This window comes from Rhinolophus ferrumequinum, chromosome 22 (assembly GCF_004115265.2).
Source record: "Rhinolophus ferrumequinum isolate MPI-CBG mRhiFer1 chromosome 22, mRhiFer1_v1.p, whole genome shotgun sequence".
Classification (NCBI taxonomy): domain Eukaryota; kingdom Metazoa; phylum Chordata; class Mammalia; order Chiroptera; family Rhinolophidae; genus Rhinolophus; species Rhinolophus ferrumequinum.
In genome coordinates this window covers 52,082,370-52,103,434 of record NC_046305.1, presented here as the reverse complement: position 1 = coordinate 52,103,434, position 21,065 = coordinate 52,082,370, and the positions used below count along the sequence as shown (strand labels likewise).

General features: G+C 49.4%; 3 protein-coding genes across 4 annotated transcripts; 2 read left to right on the top strand and 1 right to left on the bottom strand.

Moving 5' to 3' along the window:
• The first annotated feature begins 6,003 nt into the window (after window positions 1-6,003).
• Window positions 6,004-7,073, top strand: LOC117015465 (late cornified envelope protein 3D-like). The gene is made up of 2 exons (XM_033094171.1): window positions 6,004-6,095; window positions 6,705-7,073. Exon 2 carries the CDS (start codon window positions 6,726-6,728, stop codon window positions 7,071-7,073), a length of 348 nt encoding a protein of 115 aa, XP_032950062.1. The 5' UTR covers window positions 6,004-6,095; window positions 6,705-6,725.
• A 3,160-nt stretch (window positions 7,074-10,233) lies between these two features.
• Window positions 10,234-11,089, bottom strand: LOC117015451 (late cornified envelope protein 3D-like). 2 transcript variants are annotated; one of them, XM_033094150.1, is made up of 2 exons: window positions 11,019-11,089; window positions 10,234-10,594 (listed from the first exon to the last, which is right to left on the bottom strand). In XM_033094150.1, the coding sequence occupies exon 2, from the start codon at window positions 10,575-10,577 to the stop codon at window positions 10,296-10,298; it is 282 nt and encodes a 93-aa protein (XP_032950041.1). In that variant the 5' UTR covers window positions 10,578-10,594; window positions 11,019-11,089; the 3' UTR covers window positions 10,234-10,295. The 2 variants fall into 2 exon arrangements, with proteins under 2 accessions (XP_032950041.1, XP_032950042.1); XM_033094151.1 differs by lacking the exon at window positions 11,019-11,089 and adding an exon at window positions 10,756-10,798.
• A 3,021-nt stretch (window positions 11,090-14,110) lies between these two features.
• On the top strand, window positions 14,111-14,794 carry LOC117015250 (late cornified envelope protein 3C-like). Its single transcript, XM_033093784.1, has 2 exons — window positions 14,111-14,153; window positions 14,315-14,794. The coding sequence occupies exon 2, from the start codon at window positions 14,332-14,334 to the stop codon at window positions 14,611-14,613; it is 282 nt and encodes a 93-aa protein (XP_032949675.1). The 5' UTR covers window positions 14,111-14,153; window positions 14,315-14,331; the 3' UTR covers window positions 14,614-14,794.
• Window positions 14,795-21,065: the final 6,271 nt, after the last annotated feature.

Sequence of the window (21,065 nt, the reverse complement as noted above, 5' to 3'; positions counted from 1 at the left end):
CTGTTCCCTACCTGTCTCGGTTATTGTAAGTAATGCCGCAATGAACATTTAGGGGTGGGGTACTCTGGGAGGCACTAGGGAGGCGATTGGCACTGCCGCTGGTTCTGCTGACAGGGCATCTTGGTGGGATTTCTGTCAACCTGAATGACAAAATGCTAATCTATCCTCTCAATCCCACGGCCACCAGCCACAGCCTTTGTTTATTCCCTGAACTAGAACAACACGTGGGTGTCTCCCTGCCTTTGGGGAGCCCAGCAAATTAATCCTCCGTGCTGCAAGAGTAACTACTTAGGTTTCTTTATCAGTCAACTTTAACACTGTAAAAGGAATTTGTGATCAAAATAAAACAGCTGGAAATTATGGGAAAATAGAGAGAATGGAGCAATTGTCTCCACATTCTCCGTGACCCAAATAGTACAAATGACATCCCCATTCATTGTCCCAGAGAGCATCTTGCATCCAGCTGCCTCTCAACATGTTCTCATACGATCCCTGGACTTTGAATAGCCTCTGCCCCCCTCTCTCTCCACTGTTGTCCCAGAATTATCAGAGTAATTCTGAGGGCACAACCCATGGAAAAGCAGGGCACCATGCTGATAGAATCCACGTATCTTAGGGCATGGGGACAATTTCACTTACAGAAAATATGTGTATGGATAAAAGTTTCGGGCATCTCAAAAACAAAACAAACACGATGTACGTGTTATTTTGAGCAAATCTCTTTTCAGAGTTTTCAATTCACGGTAATTCAGGCTTCATGTATTTTGTTACGTAATAGACCTCGTCAGTAGATCAAAGTGTTGTGTAGGATTCCCCAGAGCAGATGCAAACACAAGAATTTCTGTGCAGGGGGTAGTTTAAGGGAGGACTTCCAGAAGAAACTGGTAACAGTGCAGAAAGCCAGGCGGAGAGGAGGAAGAAGCCACACAAGCTACCATCGTTGGCAAAGTCCCTTAGAGGGTGGCCACAGCCTCCACTGTGAGTTTAGTCTCAGGTTTTATCGTGGCTGCAGGAATATAGTCCCACACCTGTCAACTGTTGGCTGAAGACCATCCTCGGGGGAGGCTCTTCCGACTGTTTATCTGAAATTTAAACACAATTAGACATTCTGCATTTTGAATAGCAAGCTTACACCAAGACAGTGAAAGTAGGTGGTGCCAAGATCTGGAAATGGAGGGAAGTCACACAGGGTGAGTCAGGTATTTTTCCTCCAGGCATTTGTGGGTTCTGAAAATGAAAGTGGTGGCGAAGCTGTGGGAGTTCAGCGCTTGCCAGGACGAAAGGGGCCCTGACTGGGAAACACCAGGCTTAGGTTGGCTCCCCAAGCGCTGCTACGTAGTACAGGTAAACCAGAAGGACAGCGAACCCTCACAAGACCGACCCCCTGTATCAGCAACCTTGCTAAACATACATTCTCATTTTCACGTGTGGACTCTTTACCATTATCTCTGCGCACTACCCTGCTGTCTGTGAATCATGACCAAGACGGCCTTCCAGGTCCCCTCAGCTTGAACTTTCTGACTGGTTTCTTTCTGACTCTAGACCCCCTGACCTCCCTTTTCTTAGGACATTTACTTTAGAAAGCTTGCCATTGGGAGTTATTTCTCCACCCCTTTGAGATGCAAATCTTCTCCTAGCCTCTTGCCCGTTTTCAACCCAAGAATATCTTTTTCAAGGCCCTGGGAGGCATTCCTTTGAAATGAAATCATCAAGGAGAATAGAGTCAACAATATTGTGGTAACTTTGCATGGTGACTGATGGTTACTAGACTTGTTGTAGTGACCACATGGTGAGGTATAGAAATGTCAAATGACTGTATTGTACACCTGAAACTAATATAGTACTGTATACAAACTATACCTCAATAATTTAAAAAAAATTAAATGAAAAAGAGTACCTCCCGGTGTCTGTGAGAGAGCAGGAAGTTCTGTAAGCACCACTGGCCAACACAGACGGCTGCTCACCTTGACCTTCGTCCCTTCTGGAGTCCTCCAGCACTTTCCCACTAACTCACCCCCGTGCCTGTCCTCCCGCTTTTGTTTCGGCAGAATGGAGTTCAATCTCACGTGCCTATTTCGTTTTGAATAAAATCTTTCCTCACCTGTGTAACTCTTTCTAGTGTGATTTTCCTTTGACGATAGTGGCAGTGTGTAGAATGATTGTTATTAATAGTTTTTGCCTTGGTGCACTGGCTGATGGCTGTAATCTCCAATATGACATCAAAAATGAGTTCCTCATCTCAGAAAGAAAGAGTCCAACATTTACTGGTACCTTTTATTACATTAAGGAACTTCATTTCTATTTTTAATTAGTGGAGTTTTTTTTTTTTTAATAATGAACGAATGTTGAATATTACTGAATCCATTTTTCTGCATCTATTGATATGATCGTATGATTTTTCCTTTATTTTGTAAATGTGATGAATTACCTTGATTGGTTTTTCAAAGCTAAAGCCAACTGTTCATTCCAAAAATAAAACTGATTTGGTCATTGTAATACACACATTAATATTTTCTTACGATTTTTAATAATTTTGTACCATATTGACAAAAACATTGGCCTAAAATTTTCCTTTCCTTGATGTTCTTCTCAGATTTTGCATCATAGTTATGCTGGCTTAATACAGTGTGTTGAAAATCTCCCATCCCGAAAAACGTGTAAAAATATTTTTTCCTTCAATGTTGGTAAACTTCACCTCAAGAGTCATCTACATCTGAAGATTTCTTCATAGAAAAAATTTTAATATTACATATACCATTTCTTTAATATATACATATATGTGACTATTTAGAGGCTAGAATGAGGGTGGGGTACAGGAGCAGGGAGGTGGCAGAGCCAGTCCTGCCACTGCACCCTGAGTCCCTTGGGGCTATCCCTGGATATGTTGGCTCCTGTTGTTTTCAGCTTTGGGGATCTAGCCCAGATCCTTATAGAACAGTATGTGTGCCTTCAAAACCCCGATAGAGGTTTTTTTTGATGCAATCAGCAAAATTTTGATGCAATCAGCAAAATTTTGATGCAATTTTGATGCACAATCAGCAAAATTTTCGGTAAAAATGGCCGTGCTTATACCAAGTAATTAGGACCCAGGGAAAAGCATCCTTACCTTGGAAGCCAAGGCAGATTTCCAGGCTCCCGCGTTCCTCTGTCTCTATAAATGACTCAACTGCATTTCACAGCATACGCATGGTCTTGGTGGTGGGAACTAGGAAGAGAAAGATTGATTAAGGAGAAGGCGTTTCTCACGTGTTTGTATGTGCAGTCCTTGGTTGGGTGGTTAGTTTGTCACTGGCGCATCTTGGTCAAAATGCACTTCCTGGAATGAAATCGGCAATGCTTGCTCTTTGCCTCTAATTCAATATTCCATTTAACAAAGACAACATAGGGACTGGAAGGAGCATTAAAAAAGAAACTCTGCAATGCTGCTTTGCGTTTTTCTATTATGCCAATTGGCACAACCAGATGACGAACTTTCCCAAGGATTCCATCGGCCAAATCAGGTTCAGTCTTTTGTGTGTTTCCACAGAACCCAGAGTGTCAGGACCACAACGGATGAGTCCTCGTGTGTTTTCCAGCCCGAGTTGTCCTCATGCTCTAGGAGAAGTGACTGGTGGATGAGTCACTCTTCTGTCAGCACAGGACAACTGCCTGTCTGTCAATCACTCACTCTGATGACCAAAAGGATGGGCGCTAAAGTGGGGATTATGACTCACCTTCTCCCAAATGAAAAAATGGGAGGTACCTCGCATAAAAACATCCACGTAGCCAATCAAGACAGCATTAGGGAAGTGACCCAGAAACCATTTGCATTTTGTAAGAACAACTTCACCAAGTGTCTCTGAGATGTTTTAACCCTTCGGCTCTTGACTAATTTGTGTGATTTGTATCCTGCCTTGATCCTTGCCTGGCAAAGACCCAAAGTCGCATCAGTTTAGACTGAAAAGGGCCTGTGATTGTTCCTAAAAACCACAGGTGATGATGAAAAAGTACAGTGTCTAGTCCTGCAGCTATCTGAGCTCCGGACTGGCTTAGCCCCCTGCCCCACAAAAGTGCTGCATTTCCCCTCTGGGAACACCAACCTGTTGTGTGTGATGCTTGTTCTGCAGGCTGGTTTCTAAGCTGGCTGGGGCCAGAGCCTGTGTCTCTCTCCTTCACTGCTGGGTTCTTGATGTTGACTCTGTGTCTGGCCTACAACTGATACCCAACAAACAGTTTTCCAATAAAAAACTACAGGAATCAACGAGTGAGAAGGAATTCCAGAACAGGAAGCAGGTGATGGCTCAGGCGAAATCTCAGGCTTGTGGAGTAGAGGACGGGCACAGACAAGGATTGGCCTGGCAGAAAGTAAGGGTCCCCAACGGCACCCGTTCCCTGCGGCCGAGCCTCCATCTGCCATTTCTCACGCCCAGCTCCACCACAGCGTCGTGGCGGCCTGAGCCCTCTTCTCTCCTCAGCCATACCACCCAGTCTGCCATGTGGCTAGTGCCCGTTCGTAATGGCCTCTTTCTAGTATAGTATCTCCATGGGAGGGAGGCCAGGGGGTCGGGGGGTAGGGCACTGGGTAATGTACAAGCAATGTCAATTCCAGACTAGCTCTGGGGCTAACCCAGAGCAAAGCGCCTTGGGGACCCCATTCTGCAGACAGGAGTGTGTTCCTGAAACCATGCATACCTGTTCCAGCCCTTCGCCAGCTCTCCACCCGGAATTCCCATTCCGCCCTTCACAGCTCGACAGGACTCCTAAAAGAACTCACCACGGCCCAACTGTTCAAAGTGGAGTGACGGGCAGAGGAGAAGAGGGAACCCACATCCTCCTACCAGGTATTTTGTGCCAAAGAACAAGTAACTGGTCCTTACAGGCTTTTGTATGCTCTGATCAAAATAGCTTTTTGTTTCAAAGCTACAGTATAATTTAATTTCGTGATTATGAGAAATTTGATACCATCTTAACTGTGATGATTTCCTTGGGAAACATATATATGTTTAATATATAATATATATTATATATTAATATAATATATATAATATATAATATATTAATATAATATATAACATATATATCATATAACATATACAAAAGTGTTTTTTTAAATTTATGACTGGTGTTTCTTTGGAGGTTATAACATATTTCATTATTATAGAATTTAATGATGAATTTATTGCTAACTTAATTAAAAGCAAGAGGAAAATAATATTCAGTTTATACGAATTCACCATAGACAAACCTCACACATTATCATAGTTATTCAGGAAGTGAAATGCACATGACCTCATCCTAACAATAATGAAATCTTCACTGAGTATCCCCATAATACAGAGAATGAGGTTCAGCCCCACGCCTCCCAGCCAGCCCTTCGTGTCCCATCAGTTGTGATTTCTGTTGGCCCCAGAAACCAGAGGTCACGTTTCCACATCATCTCCTCCCCCACTAAGACCCACGGCGGCCCCAGGCCCTCCCACCCAGCACCGTGCTGCCTTCCACAAGCCACGAGCCTCCCATGCCAGGGTCCCAACGTTATCCTCTACTTTTTACCCCTCACTTCCAAGATCCAGTAAGCCCGGCTGAATCAACACCCCTAAAACAGGAGCTGACAATTTCATCCTCGTGAGGGAATCTACTGCGAGCTGACACCCAACGTGGCCCCGGCCTGATGTCTTTGCACATACAGGGGCTGCATGCATTAGCACGTTCGATCTCCTTACCTGTCCAGTTGTCCATGTGTCTTTCTTGGAGGCTAGTCGAGGGCAGTTCTGTCTGTCCCCCCGTTACCTGTGCCCACCAAGGATACTTCCTGACTGCAGGACTGTGAGCTGAATGAATGAATAAGTAAAAGTGGAATGGCGGCCGTTGGGACTGAGCCACGAGTCACTGCATCGTCATGGAGATTTCCTGCTTCCTTTTTGTCATTCCCCAAAATATGTGCCTGGGAAAATCCTGAAAGCCTGGTCCTGGGAGTTTATGGTGCTGTCGTCTTGGGATGAGAATGAGGACGCATACTTGGGCTGAGCATCACCAAACAACATAAAAGGACTCAGGTCTGGGCTTCTGGGTCCACAATCGCCAGGAAGAGTCTTCTGCAGCCTCCACAGAATCAGGTGAGTGCTCAGCTGGGGAGAGAGCCTGAGCTGAAGGGGTTGACATGTCTGTACCTCAGCAAGGAGAGGGGAGCAGGAAGACAGCAGAGGCGAGGAAAGAGGCTCAGGTGAGCAGCAGGCCGGGGAAGGGCGGCACTGTGAGGAAGAAAGGTCCACGGCCATGCGGGGGTTCTGCGGTGCAGCGGACCTCAGGATCTCTCCCTTCCTCGTCTTCCCAGACACGCACTCCTGGCCTTACAGCCTCAGGGACTTGCATCCTGCTCATAGACGTCCACAGAAATGAGGTCTGGACAGTGGTGTGTTGTGTGCACCACACGCCTACAGGGGGCGCCGTTGATGCAGCGTCTGTGTGCCAGGCCGCTGTGGGGTTGCCGGCAGTGTCCCTGGACATCGTCAGGAAGTCTGTCAGCTTGCTTTCCTGGCAGGAGAGAGGAGGGATGGAAGGCAGCTCATCAGACCCATTTAACTCCAAATTCCTTTCCGTTTGTCTTCTGACCGTGACTTGAGGAGCAACTGATCTTAGGGGCAAAGGATCTGCAACTAAATGAGGAAACATTGGCCTGGAGCCCCCTGCTGACCAGTACTTTGTTTTGTTTTTGTTTTGCCCAGGCTCACACCCGTCCCTCCGAGATGTCCTGCCAGCAGAACCAGCAGCAGTGCCAGCCCCCTCCCAAGTGCCCCACCCCCAAGTGCCCCCCCAAGAGCCCAGCACAGTGCTTGCCTCCAGCCTCCAGCTCTGGGGGCTGCTGTGCCTCCAGCTCTGGGGGCTGCTGTGGCCCCAGCTCTGGGGGCTGCTGTGGCCCCAGCTCTGGAGGCTGCTGTGGCCCCAGCTCCGGGGGCGGCTGCTGCCTGAGCCACCACAGGCGCCACAGGTCCCACCGATGCCGGCGCCAGAGCTCCAAGTCCTGTGACAGTGGCAGTGGTCAGCAGTCTGGGGGCTCCGGCTGTGGCCACCATGGCTCTGGGGGCTGCTGCTGACCTGAGTCATGAGATTAAGTAAAAACATTTGAAAAAAGAAAGCTCCAAAATGACTGAAACCTGCCTCAGTGGGCGCGTTTTGTTCCCATGATCCTCTCTTCCTGCTGAGATGGTCCTTGGAGATTTCCAAGTGCTCCCCCAGAGGGATTGTCCTCTAGTCTCCAGGAGCACCTGCTTCTGTCCCTGTGGAAAAATAAAGCTTATCCTTCACATGGCAACCTATGTCTAACATGTTTGTGTGTCTGTCCAGCCCTGAGTACAGAACCCTGTCTCAGGAACAGAAAGGTGGCAGCTCGTGCTCCCCTCGACTGACACAAGGTCTTACGGGGTTTGCGTAGGACAGAGGTGGGGTGGGGAGGGGCACTGGTGGGGACAAACTAGTGAAAGTCTTGAGTTTTCCCTTGTGAACTGACGTTGGACTCCCCAGGGTCTGCTCATGGAGTTCCTGCAAGAACAGTGTTCTGGGGTCCCCAATTGAATGACGGGTGAGAAAGGACAGAGACTCCAAAGTGGGCAGAGAAGGACGGGGAGCAGAGGGTGGAGGAGACTATTCAGCCAGCTGTGAAATGAAGACTGAGAAAGAGAACAGAGGACATAGAGCATCAAAAGTGAAGCACTTGACATTGGAGAAACAGATTTGGAAAGCTCACCAAATGACGGGTCCTGAGGGTGTGGGCTGGGCGAAGGTGCAGAATGGAGAGCTTGGATCAGTGTGAGAGGAGTACTGCTCGGGAGAGGAGAGAGTGGGGGGCAGTAAAGACGCCCTGCGACCTCAGGACCCTGCTCACATCTGTGTCAAAACACGCCAGGCCTTTCCCTGACAGTTCCCGACTTTTCAGACTTTTCACCTTTGGAGTGGAGGAAACTGTACCCACCCCGCTCTGGCCTGTGGCCCCATCACATGCAGCGCAAGGCTGTTCTCTGGGGAGTTAGGACAAGGGAAAAGCCCTGGGTTGACTGGAAAGTGGTCCAAACACAACACAGTCAGATGGTGCTCAGTCTGTGGGAGTCTTTATACTCCACAGGTCAAAGACAGAGGCACGAGTTGGGGGTAGCACAGAGCTCTGGAAAGCAAAGGCAACGAGCTTCGTGGGCCAGTTCAGACCCTTCAGAGCACCACCGAGGAAGCCCAGGCCTCAGCGTGGGGGAAAGGAAAGAAGCACCACCCTCAGTACGTAATGACCTCCCAAAGGCCCCACTTCCTAACGCCATCCGCGAGACGGTCAGGATTTCAACACACACGTAGGGCAGCGGACATAAACCTTCAGATGACATAGCACAAGTCAAAGCAGAGCAAGAGATGTAAGTCCTGCCTGGAAAGGACCCTCCTGCTTGTCTGTTCCAAGTGAGTCAGGACTGTGTCAAGTCCCCTTTGTACCCCCACTGCCTAGAGTGGCAGCTGGCACACAACATGTGCTCAACAAATATCTGTGTTATGAATGACTGGAAAAGTGGATGGGACCCAGGATGGCTTGATGCACCCCTAATCAAATTTGGAGAATGCATGTTTCCTCCACCCACTGGACCTCACCTGCTGGGAGCCATGTCTAGTGTCAGAACGATGCCTGATTACTTCTGACCCCCTGTGACACGCCTGGTATCTCAGCTCTGAACTTGACCGAGAGCATGAAACCTGATGAGGCGGTGCTTAGGGGCTTAAATCTGACCTAGAAGCTTCTGAACCCCAAGCCTTGTTCTTTAGTTTTCACATTAAAAGACAAATAGTAAAGCCCACATTTAAGGTCCTCATAGTATCCCGGTGACCCCAAAGCCCGCCCAAATAAATGTAAGCCCCACATCTGTGGCCACTTCCTCAGGGAACCCCACCTCGGCCAGGTACGTGATTTGATTGGCAGAGCAGATTGAGCCTCAACCTCCAATCAGAGTTCATTTTGACACTCTTTATTCCAGTGTCTTGAGAAACTATGTGTCCAAGAATATTGAAGCACAACTACCATCCAGCTGACCACTTTTTAAACAACGAAATGACCAAAACACATTTCTTTCAGGTGAATTCCCAAAGTCTCACACAGGTTTTCTCCCCTATCTAGAGTTTCCACACTGAAACTCGGGCTTTGGCCAAGAATTTCCACTTTCACTGTAGCCTCAGTTATACCATGTCTTTTCATCTTTCTGAACCCATTTCAAGAACCATCAGGCTTGGCTGTCACAGACCCCATTCTTCTGCATCATTATTTCAAAAATCTAGCGATCCCAGGGAAATGCCAACCAAGTGCTGCACCTACTCCAGAGCTGGACAGGGGCGCCCCCAGTTGGGACCTGATGGAACTAACATGGCTGTGTCTCTAATCTTGTTGAATTTGGAAAGTATCATTCAACAGCCAAAAGATAATGAAAATGAGTTCCATTCTCTCTCAGATCCCTTGAGAGAGTTGTCCAGTTATCCAATATGTAACCCCTGAGGCACTTCTCACGTCTTCTTTTTTCTCAGCCTCTCATTTGCTGAACGCCCCTTAGGTGTTCCCTTAGGAGAAACCCTGGGTTCCAGTTTCTTCAGAATTTAGTAATTTTGCAGCTCACTTCTCTCTAAAGTCCATCGTTTGTAGGTTGACTTGACCTTCCTCCCTCAGACCCTTCCTTCTGCCTCCAAGCCCTCCATCCTCTTTGGTTTCCTCCTTCTCTCCTTCTGGTCCTCTCTACCACCTCCACAGAGACCGGGATCCCACATCAGATTGTGCCTCCCCAACACATGACACAGGAAAAGCCAGCCCTTTGCCGAGAGTGTTCTCAGCTACCTCTCTCCACACCACCGTCCCCCTCCCACCCCCAAAGTTCTCCCACAGGGCCCCTCCATGTGAGAAAAATCTGACCCATTCTTGTTCCAGTCCCACGCCAGGATTATTCCTGGTGCTGGGACGCTGGACCTTCAAGAGGGAGGGAGGCCCTGGAGCCGCGTGGGTGGAGCGAAGGACCAGTGAGAGGTGGGTGGAGCAAACAGGCTTTATTTTTCTACCTGGTCAAACACAGGTGATAACACAGTGAGGCAGAGAGAAGGGAGAGCCCACACGCTCCTGGGAAATACAAGTGTAGCATCTTCTGAAGGGAGCCAGCCCCACCCCCCCATGAACAAATCAGCAATTCAGCCTGGGAGGTGAGAAGGGGGTATCCCTGAAAGAAAGAATGCCAGCTGCTAGGGCTTTTCCTTGGCCCTTTGGCTTCTTGTTTCCTCTAAAGTCGCTTGTCTCAGCATCAGAATCCAGGTCAGCAGCAGCCCCCAGAGCCGTGGTGGCCACAGCCGGAGCCCCCAGACTGCTGACCACTGCCACTGTCACAGGACTCAGAGCTCTGGCGCCGGCATCTGTGGGGCCTGTGGCGCCTGTGGTGGCTCAGGCAGCAGCCACCGCTGGAGCTGGGGCCACAGCCAGAGGGGGCTGGAGGCAAGCACTGTGCTGGGCTCTTGGGGGGGCACTTGGGGCTGGGGCACTTGGGGCTGGGGCACTTGGGAGGGGGCTGGCATTGCTGCTGGTTCTGCTGACTGGACATCTTGGCACAAACTTGACCTTGAACGAATAAAAGAAACATTTTGAGCACAGAAGCTGCAGAAGTTTCAACGCCGCACCCCCGACCCCACCATAGATTTTGTCCAACACTTGTCTCCCGTGACCAAGCAGCTTTCTAAGCCAAGCTCTGAGGGAGAGAAGTGGGAACGTGGAGGGGACACCTGCAGTTGGATAGAGCCTCTTCCAGGATGTCAGAGGGCCACGTGTGCATCCAGGACAGCACTCAGAACAAGAATGGGAAGGAATCCTGAGGACCTGTGGCTTTGGGGGTTCACAGCCCCCTGACAGGTGCCTCAGTGGCTCCTTCCTCACCGTCACCCTCCCCCGACTGCTGCCCGCTATGGACCTCTTCCTGCTGCTTCCATTCAGATGAGTCCTGCCTCCCAACTGTCCCCGCTGACGGTCTGTCCCCTCAGACACTCACCTCAGACACAGGAGTCAGGACAAGTCTCTCAGGATGCTGCGGGTGAGGAGCCTGGGGAGGGAGGCCTTTTATGCTATGATGGGCTGTGACACAGAGCCGAGCACACGGCTGCTTTCACAACCCGGGGGCGGGTGACAGCCGGGCACACCCCCAGGACTAGGCTTCCAGAATTTTCCCTGGGCGTTTGCACAATGTCCAACTAGTGAGGTTCAACCAGGAAGCATGATGACTGTCCACATAACACCACCTGGGGCATCCTGGGAGCCTGACACTCCCCCTTCCTTCCTTCCTTCCTTCCATCCTTCCTTCCATCCTTCCTTCCTTCCTGCCTTCCCTCAGTTGATGTGCCTTGATTTAGATCCTGTCTCAGGTGCTTTCCTGGGAGCAGGTATGGCTATGAAAGAATTCTATTCTTGTATTCATGAGTCTACAAAGGCAGACCCACAAACAGACAAATAAATAAATCATGAAACAAATTGTAAGTCAGAATTGTAATGTAATGTGCACAACATTTCCAGGCTGCCCCAGTGACCACGACCGTCAGGTGTAATCCACTATGCCTCCTCGGCCCCTGGCAATGAGGTGTGGGTAAGGGATGGGGACTGGGGCTGTCCGGTGGCATGAGCCCCCTCCAGGGACGTCATGGCAGCGAGCAGCATGGAGTTGTAGGCACGAAGAGTGCAGACCCAGTTAGGTGTTGATAGACAAGTAAGTAAACTGACCAGAGTTGAAAATGTATATGGTTTTATTTAGTGAATTTATCTAAACTCAAAAACACTTGAATCTATTATAATATCTAACTATAGTCAAAAACTGTATAATTAGGACTACAAATTTTAATAATCCATATATAATTTAAGTAATTTTTACTATTACAATAATATTATATCATGGATTTATATTTTTTTACAGAGAAAATTTGTCATGGCCTTTGGTTAACTGGTAAAAAGCAGGTACACACAGTTAATTAAATATGTTGAATGAAGTCTTTTTTTATAGGAAATGTGTCTTATTCTTTTATGACCACTAAAACCCATAGGACTGGCTTCCCGCCTTTAGATAATTTTGATTTTCTCACTTCACTCTAATGACAATGAAACTTAGTGACCCCCTGGGTTATTTCAGGGCCCTATAGAGAAAGAACTTGTATTGAGCCTTCTGAGTGTTAGCACAGGACGGAGGATGGAGACAGTTGGGGAAGGAATTTATACCCTCACTGACATTCTCCCGTCTCCAGAAGAGGTTCTTGAACCCCTGTGGCCATGCTTTCTCTCTGCCACCTTTCAGTTGTGGTGGCCATTTTCCTCAGATCACGAGGACCCCACAGCTGGATCTAATACTAGATTGGAAAGGGGAAAATATGAAAGAGAAACAATTTTTCACTCTGTGGTGAGGATGAAGAGAGAGAGAATAGTGGGAAACTCCCTTCTCTTTTCATCAGCTTTGCTGGATGTGGCAAGCTTAGATAACGCCACAAAAACGGGGCCACTCTCCCTCCTGGTGTACCTGGAATGTCCTGGTTTACAACTCATGTCCCAGTGCAGTTACTCTGTAGTGTCCTCGTTTGGATGAGGATACAGAGAGAAGAGGTCAGCCTAATGGAAGTGGTGTTAACATCACACTTGGGGTCCCTCAAAAAAGTCCAGCCTGACCTTGGGGTGGGGCCAGGAGGGGGACATCACTCACCGTCTTCTCTCCTACAGACCTGACCCTCCCACCGCTAGGCCTTCCTCCTGAACTTCTTCTCCCTCAATCCTTAATTTCCAGGTTCCTGCAGTTAACAAACTTGAAATGAGCGTCAGCTGTGGGCCAGGCACTGAGCTTGGCTCCAGGGAAGCAGGCTGGGAAGGAAATGCAGCCTGTCCTCTCTGGGCTGACAATCTAGCAGAGAAACACAAACAATGAATTTAACTGTGGCGTCCGTTAAGAGGAATAGAGGTGCAGTGGAGAGAAACAGCAGTGCCGTGGAGCATGTAAAAACACGTAACCTCGTCTGGGGGTTCAGATCGCTACAAAAATCAACAGTTTTTCTCTTTGGCCTGTGGTTCAATAGAAGCAGGAACTTGTCCTTTTTGGTCCAGACGGTACAGTCACGAGTCATTAGGTAACAACAGCTGAAGAGTCTCCTCAATCTCAGGGTCGGGTCCATTCCAACCATTGGCTTTCCGTTCAAGCCCCAACCCTGAAACCATAGCACCTAAATGTCCCCAACTCCAAAAGAGAGCCCCGGAGGAGTCCCCGGTCTCCACTGTGTATATTAGGAAATTGGAGAAGAGGCCCTGCTATAAACACCATCACATGAAAGTAGGAAGCTAGGAATTAAATAAAACATAAGAGCAGAGGATGATTTTCTTAGCAGGACAGTGGGGCGGAGTGGGGCGGCTCTGTAAGTCCTGTGAGCAGGGGGGACATGTCGGATGTGACCTGGATCAGTACAGGAAGAGCTGGGAGTGCTCTGTGGTGACAAGAGCTGTCAGACTGGCCGCCACGACCATGCGACACTTCCCTCTGGACATTAAGTGGGGATAGTGTGTGACTAGAGAATTGCTCATTGCCAGCTACTGTGATTTGAAGAAAATGTATTTCTTGTGAGCTCATCTTGGACTCAGAGACTGAAAAAAATCAGCTTAGGGGACACATGTGTAATATCGCAATTAAATCAAGTGGGAAAATAGTGCGCAGTTGGCACGTGTGCAGGAAGAAGCTGGAGAGCTGGGATGGGGTGTGCCCGGCTGTCACCCGCCCCCGGGTTGTGAAAGCAGCCGTGTGCTCGGCTCTGTGTCACCGCCCATCATAGCATAAAAGGCCTCCCTCCCCAGGCTCCTCACCCACAGCATCCTGACAGAGCCTTGTCCTGACTCCTGTGTCTGAGGTGAGTGTCTGAGGGGACAGACCGTCAGCGGGGACAGTTGGGGGGTAGGACTCATCTGAATGGAAGCAGCAGGAAGAGGTCCATAGCGGGCAGCAGTGGGGGGAGGGTTACGGTGAGGAAGGAGCCACTGAGGCACCTGTCAGGGGGCTGTGAACCCCCAAAGCCACAGGTCCTCAGGATTCCTTCCCATTCTTGTTCTGAGTGCTGTCCTGGATGCACACGCGGCCCTCTGACATCCTGGAAGAGGCTCTATCCAACTGCAGGTGTCCCCTCCACGTTCCCACTTCTCTCCCTCAGAGTTTGGCTTAGAAAACTGCTTGGTCACGGGAGACAAGTGTTGGACAAAATCTATGGTGGGGTCGGGGGTGCGGCGTTGAAACTTCTGCAGCTTCTGTGCTCAAAATGTTTCTTTTATTTGTTCAAGGTCAAGTTTGTGCCAAGATGTCCAGTCAGCAGAACCAGCAACAATGCCAGCCCCCTCCCAAGTGCCCCAGCCCCAAGTGCCCCAGCCCCAAGTGCCCCCCCAAGAGCCCAGCACAGTGCTTGCCTCCAGCCCCCTCTGGCTGTGGCCCCAGCTCCAGCGGTGGCTGCTGCCTGAGCCACCACAGGCACCACAGGTCCCACAGATGCCGGCGCCAGAGCTCTGAGTCCTGTGACAGTGGCAGTGGTCAGCAGTCTGGGGGCTCCGGCTGTGGCCACCACGGCTCTGGGGGCTGCTGCTGACCTGGATTCTGATGCTGAGACAAGCAACTTTAGAGGAAACAAGAAGCCAAAGGACCAAGGAAAAGCCCAGCGGGAGGCATTCTTTCGGGGACACCCCCTTCTCACCTCCCAGGCTGAGCTGGGATGTTCCCGGGGGTGGTTCTCAGCTCTGTCCAGATGGTCTCCCAGCCTGATGCCTGGACCTCACACACGCTGACCCTGCACCTGGCCCTGTGAAAGAATAAAGCTTGTTTATCATGACCACGTGCGACTCATGTATCATTTCACTCGGTCCCTCCTCTCAATTCTTTGGCAACACAACCCAGCTCAGGGGGCAGAATCTTAGTTCTGGACCAGGCAAAACCCGCAGTTTCCCCTCCATTCACAGAAGGGCCGTGCAGTTTTTAGGTGGGAATGGAGATTGAAAGAAGGACGAGAGTTGTGTTGGTCGGAGGCCCTGCAACTCTCAGCGGAAGGGCTGCTTTTTCCTGTGAACCCCGAGTGGTGTTGCTAACAATCTGGGAATTGCCGGTGTGTGATACGGGACTTCTACTGATATCGATAAGCTGTTTCTGAGTCCTAATTAAAAAACAAGGAATCGGGAGGCACAGAAACAAAACAATTGGCAGAGAAAGAGCTGAATAAAAAGATGGAGGAAGGAGACAGACACTTCAGGAAGGAGGGTTAAGTGAGGGGACTCTGTGACGATGCAGGAGAGAGACGGACGGTGAGAAGTGTGTACGTCAGCTAGGTCTCGGGGCAGCGGCGGGAGCCGTGGCTGGGAGTTCAGTCAACGACATGATTGGAGTCTGTGACATGAAAATTGTAAGGGAAAAAAAGAGAAAACGGGAAGTGTTGCTGGAATGATAAGTTAATGTAATGTAAGGAGCAAATACTTAACTAAATTTTGAACTCTACACAACCACGAACCTCTGTCCAGCCCCACGTCTTGGCTTAACTTGTAATAAAACTCAGATGCCGCTGAGGTTAAAATAATGTTCCTCCCCGTGGACCAAGAGTGACGTCTCACGTGAAGTGCCAGGAAGCCAGAGAAATGTCACAGGGCTCACGCTCCAATCAAATGGCGACCATTTAAAATGTTAGGGACTGAGCCGAGCAAACGGACGGCGGCAGGGGGGAACTACAGGTAAATTCATATGTTCATGACGTTGAAAAGGGATTTTATCAGGCCTGGAAGTTATTAAACCTGGGGGATCAGAAAGACCGTGGCCTTGAAGTAGGAGCCACAGCTCTGGCCGTGAGGTTAAGTCCGGTTAGAAACCATCAGAGAGCACTCAGCCAGCGTGAGTCTTGGCGGAGGGGAGGGGAGGACAGGCCTGGCTCCAGGGAAGAGCGAGGCCTCACCTGAGCGGCCTACAGAACCTGGAACGCCAGGTGTGAGCGCTGTCCACACACAGGCCCAACAGCTTTGCAGACTGAAACACTAAGCCACAGGCTGGAAAACTGGAGAATTCGAACACGCCTCCACAGGAGGCTGTCGAAAAAGACTTGAGGCTCAGGAGTACCTCACCCTGCCACTCTGAGAATCAACAGGGTTATGGCTCTGATGGAATTGCATCTGCGTGATGAGAACAGGGAGCAGGGCCAACCTATGGAGCTCCTGACTGCAACACCAAAGAGACCTTGAAAGTCAGAGAGGACGTTTTTAAAATGGAGCCGAAAAGGGGAGGTCCCAGCCGTGAAAAAAACACAGATTCTCCAGACCTCATCAGGGTGACACCAGGTCCCTGCCTGGGACCCTTGCTTTCACTCAACACACTTTTATGGAGCCTCTGTCACATGGTCGGTTCTAGGCGCTACGCAGGCGTACAGCAGACAGTTTTTTCTCTCGGGAACTTCCATTCCTATGGGTCTATAGGTGGCAGTCCCCGATTTCACATATGACACAAAGAGTGAAGTAAAGTGGCCTCTCGGTTCACTTGGCCTCTCTCATCCCATGGGGCTGTGTGCACCCTAGTACTGGTTTACGAAACCCAGGGAAGACACCCAGCGTGGGCAAAATATTGACACTGAGATAGTGGCTTTGGTAGTGACGAAAAAGGACACAAGGGATTGCTGGCTTCCACATCCAAAGACAACAACCAAGAAAGAAGGGAATAGCAGGCCTCTGTGCTCATGCCCTTCCCAGGGGTGTTCATTATTTATTTGATCATCCAAAAGGGATGGCTACACCTACAGGCTTTCCTATAACAGACTAACCAGACAAGTAATTTTTACCAATGTTTATTTAAAAAAAAAATAAATAATGCTTTGGCATCATTGTAGTTAATATTTGTGATTTAAAAGATTTATCTCATTCTTACATGTGATGTTTCAGAGGGCAATGCATCTCTATGGGAAAATAAAATACAATGGAAACATACCACCCAGTGTACAGACTCGTAATTCCCAAAACTCTTGGCCAGTCGCTGCGACCCTGGTGTACCCACGCTTTACCATTTCACCCTCGTTATCACCACACCCATGAAATATGAGTCACAGTTCAGCTACTCTCCCGGAGTCGCCCCAACCCCCTCGAATCAGTCCTTCCCCAAACCACTCCTGCAGCTCTTAGAAGAAATCGCACAGTCGTTATTGTACTGAGAGATGGTCAGTACATTTGTCACTGTGTCTTAACTAGCAAACCATGTCACTGTGGCATCTATAGATTTCTTGTCTCTCTCTCTGATTTTATTCCTCGCATCTTGGGTCTACTGTGCCTCTGTCACTTTACAGCTTTTTCTTTCTTCAGTCACCAGCTGTTTACCGGAGAAGCAGGAATTCAAACTCAGGGAAGCACCGTCACCTGCCCCTTTCACTGTCTCAGATCCCTCCCTGGCCCTCAGCACCCACTGGGGAGGCCCCCTAGCGGGAGGCCAATGAGGAAAGTGCAGCTTTCCAGGCTAAATTAACTCCATGTTGATTTTCATTTCCTTTCCATAATTCTTAGTTCAGAAGTGGAGCCAGGGGTCTGCAATACCCATCAGAGAAGAGATGGTAGCCAGAGGCTTCTGCAACCCATGATTGTTTCCTCTCTGGTCACTGACTCCTGCTGAGATGCTCTGCTAGCAAAACCAGCAGCACGGCTCGTCTCCACAGTGCCCGTGCCAATGCCCACTCCAGTGTGCAGCCCCTGCCAGTCTCCTCCTGCTGTGGCCCCAGCTCTGGCAGCTGCTGCCTAAGCTACTAAGACCCGTCTCTTCCACAGACACCCTGGTACCAGAGTCCTGACGGCTATGTGTCCCTAGAACCAGGTTTAGAGACTCTGCACTTCCTGTTACGTGTCACCAGAATCCCTGTGGTTGGTAAATCTACTCCGAGGTGTGGAGAAGTGGGACCAGAACCAACCGATAAAGTTGAGATTTGAGACCCCCAGGACACTTAGGGGAAGCCAGAGGTTATGTCAGTTATGATTCCACCACTAAAAGGGGTCCCTGAAAAGTGAGTTCTCAGGAGTTGCAAAGAGACAGATTTTTCAGTCCTCATCTGGGGACTTCCCAGGCCAAGCCCAAACCCACTCATTCACTCCTTCATTCGTTCAGCAAGTACTTGTGTGGCACTCAGCTAGGTATTTGAACTGGCGAGGAACAAGAGAGACCAAAGCTCTGCTCTCAGGGAGCTTACATCCCAGTGTGTCCCTTGGAGGTGTTTTCTATGCCCTTGTAAGACAACAGATTTGGACAAAGGTGGATCTATACTCGGGGGGCTTCTCATCCGTGGGCATTGCATAGATACTGGTAGGAGGCTGCTAAACCCAGCAGACATCCGTTGGGGCACAATTGTGAGGACAGAAACCAAAATTGTTGGTTTGGTGGTGACCAAAAGGATGTCTAGTGTCTGCTTACTTCCACACCAAAGATAAGAGCTAAGTAAGGCAAGGGGATGGGTTGCTGTACCAATGGTGACATGTTTGTTTAAAACTTAGCCTGTTCTCATCCCTTTCCCAGGCTTCTGTACTCAGTCCCTGAGTCTCAGTTAAAAAAAAAAAAAAAAAAAAAAAAAAAAAAAAAAAAAAAAACATTTCACACAAATATCTTGCAAGTGCTTGAGTTTTCTACTCGGCTACGATATATTGGCAACCGAAAGAGGACGGCCACACCTCCAGCCTTCCCTGTGTCAGGATAGTCAGATGCCCGTAGTATAACAATGATGATTTATCAAAATCTGTCATTTTAAGATAAATGATGTGTCTCATTCTTAGGGACATTTAACATGTGATTCAGGGGGGAATACGGGTCTATTGTCACAATGAATGCAATGAGACCAGGCCACCCGGCTAATGCAACTGCACTTTCCACAACCTTGGGCCCCTGTAGGTCAGGTGTTCGGTCATTGCCATCACCAAACTCATCATCATCACACCCATCAATTAGCATTCATCTCTGGGCTAATCGCTCTTAACTGTGCCAGCCAGTCTGAATCACTCTCTTCTCTAAGTTACTACCCCTGGCTCCCTTAGAGTCAATACTACAGTCACTCAGATACTGTCACAATGGTCCTTAAACATTTGGTCATTAGCAAGGCATGTCACCACAGCCTTGGTAGATTTCTTAATCCATCTCCATTTTCCCTGCGACAACTCTGGCTCATCGTGCCCCTGTGTGACTAGCTTTTTCTTTCCTCCGGTAGTTCTACCTTAACACAGCTGTAAGAGAAGAAGGAGGGATTCAAACCCAGCCATTTCTGTCTCCAAAGTAAACGCTCTCAACCAGCATATTATTTTGCCCGTGGTGCTCCCCTTCCCTCCTCCCTTCCATACCAGCTTTCTCTTTTCCTCCTGGTGGATGCCCGATACCTCCTGGGTTCCACAAGCTCCTCTTACTTGCCCTGCCTGGGTTTTCTGAGCCTCAGCAGATCACAGCCTCCACAGCTCTGTTCATCTCATCGACCATCCCAAGCGATAGCAGGAGACAACATCTGGATACATTATTCACTCAGAGTCACTGAAGAGCAACAGGGGACTGACACCCCAAAACTCTGACCTCAGTCCTGAGGACTCCCCCCACACACATGTATGACCACATATTCAGCGGGTTCATGCGTGTTTCATTATGTGCCTCTCGGCCCCACTACACGGTCAGCCAAAAGATGGGGTAGCATCTCCCCCATTTTTGAATCTCCTTTATCCAGCACAATAGAAGTGGTTTGAAAGAATGAATGATTTGTATGAATGAATAAATAAAAATCAAGAATAGCTCCTACAGGAAGACTGAGGCACAGATATGTGGATAGTCTTGGGGGTTCTTAGATTCCTTCTCTCCTCAAAACTCCAGACACTGGCCATGAAGACGCAAAGGGCTTGGGGCTGGAGAGTATAACAGACAGACGTCTAACTAAGACTCACCACCCTCACCTTCTCCCAATCCCACCACTCATTTCCTGCCTGCAAACCAAAGTTTCAAGCCCCTCCCAAGTGTCCCCCAAGGTTCCCCTCCAATTTTCTGCCCAGTGCCCACCTGCAGTCTCCTCAGCTGAGCCTCAGCTCTGGGGGCTGCCACAGCTTCAGCCATGAGGGGGAAATTGGGCTCTACCTAAAATCCTTAGTGACACAGACCTTCAAACGGGCATAGGTATGTGGCACTTTCTGGCTACCTCTTCCCATTCTCCTTCAGAATGACTCAGCTGCTTGCCTTGGATGGCAGTTGTTAGGGGGGTGGGAAGAGACAGAACTGAGAACAAACTGTGAGTTAGAAGCAAAGGGAGAGGATTTGGTGTTTGTTGATCCGTCCTTGACTTCGGATATGGAATGTCCAAAATGCGCTGCAGGAAGTAAACCTGGAGCTTCCCGCTCCTGTAATACTAACTGTAATGACTGAGTCACGAAATCCTTCCAGGCTCCAGCCAGCCAGACCAGTCCCTGCATTTCCTCAAAGCATCAGGACCACAGCAGGCCAAGGCCGTGACTCCTGAGACTGTTGACTCTCGGGGAGTTGTCCTCTGGGGGAAGGGACCAGGCCACGATCTGATGGCGATCTCTGTCATCACAGGAGGGCTGCCCTGCGGGTGGGACCCGCGGGGTACCTGACCTCATGAGGAAAAGGAGGAGTGAGAGACAGGGGCAGCTCATCAAGGTGGAGGTGACGTGAATGACCACCATCCCCAGGTCTTGTGTGGCACCTCCCAAGACAGGCAATCAGGGCTGGGGTGAGGACAGAGCCTGAGAGACCCCCACTGGTGCGTCATGAAGGGCACGCTGCCCATCGACAGTCCTTGACGAGGATGTTTTGAACCTTCGAAACGATCCCAAAGCGTGTGATACATGTTCCTTTTGCAACTATTGTTCCCTCCTCTCTCCTCCACTATCCCACCCCACGTCCCTACCTTCCTTCCTCACCCCACCACCGCCAATGACTCAGGATCGCAACCCACGGGGAAGAACGACTGCCATCCTTGCTGCTGTCAGTAAGGCCAAGGCCACGAGATACAGAGAAATATTCATTTTTGCAGCAGTCTCAACTCCCACATCTTTTTCC

What these genes read in the sequence shown, in the direction of transcription:
- LOC117015465 (XM_033094171.1), top strand. Translation starts at nt 6,726, where the DNA reads ATGTCCTGCCAGCAGAACCAGCAGCAGTGCCAGCCCCCTCCCAAGTGC.
- LOC117015250 (XM_033093784.1), top strand. Translation starts at nt 14,332, where the DNA reads ATGTCCAGTCAGCAGAACCAGCAACAATGCCAGCCCCCTCCCAAGTGC.
- LOC117015451 (XM_033094150.1), bottom strand. Translation starts at nt 10,577, where the DNA reads ATGTCCAGTCAGCAGAACCAGCAGCAATGCCAGCCCCCTCCCAAGTGC.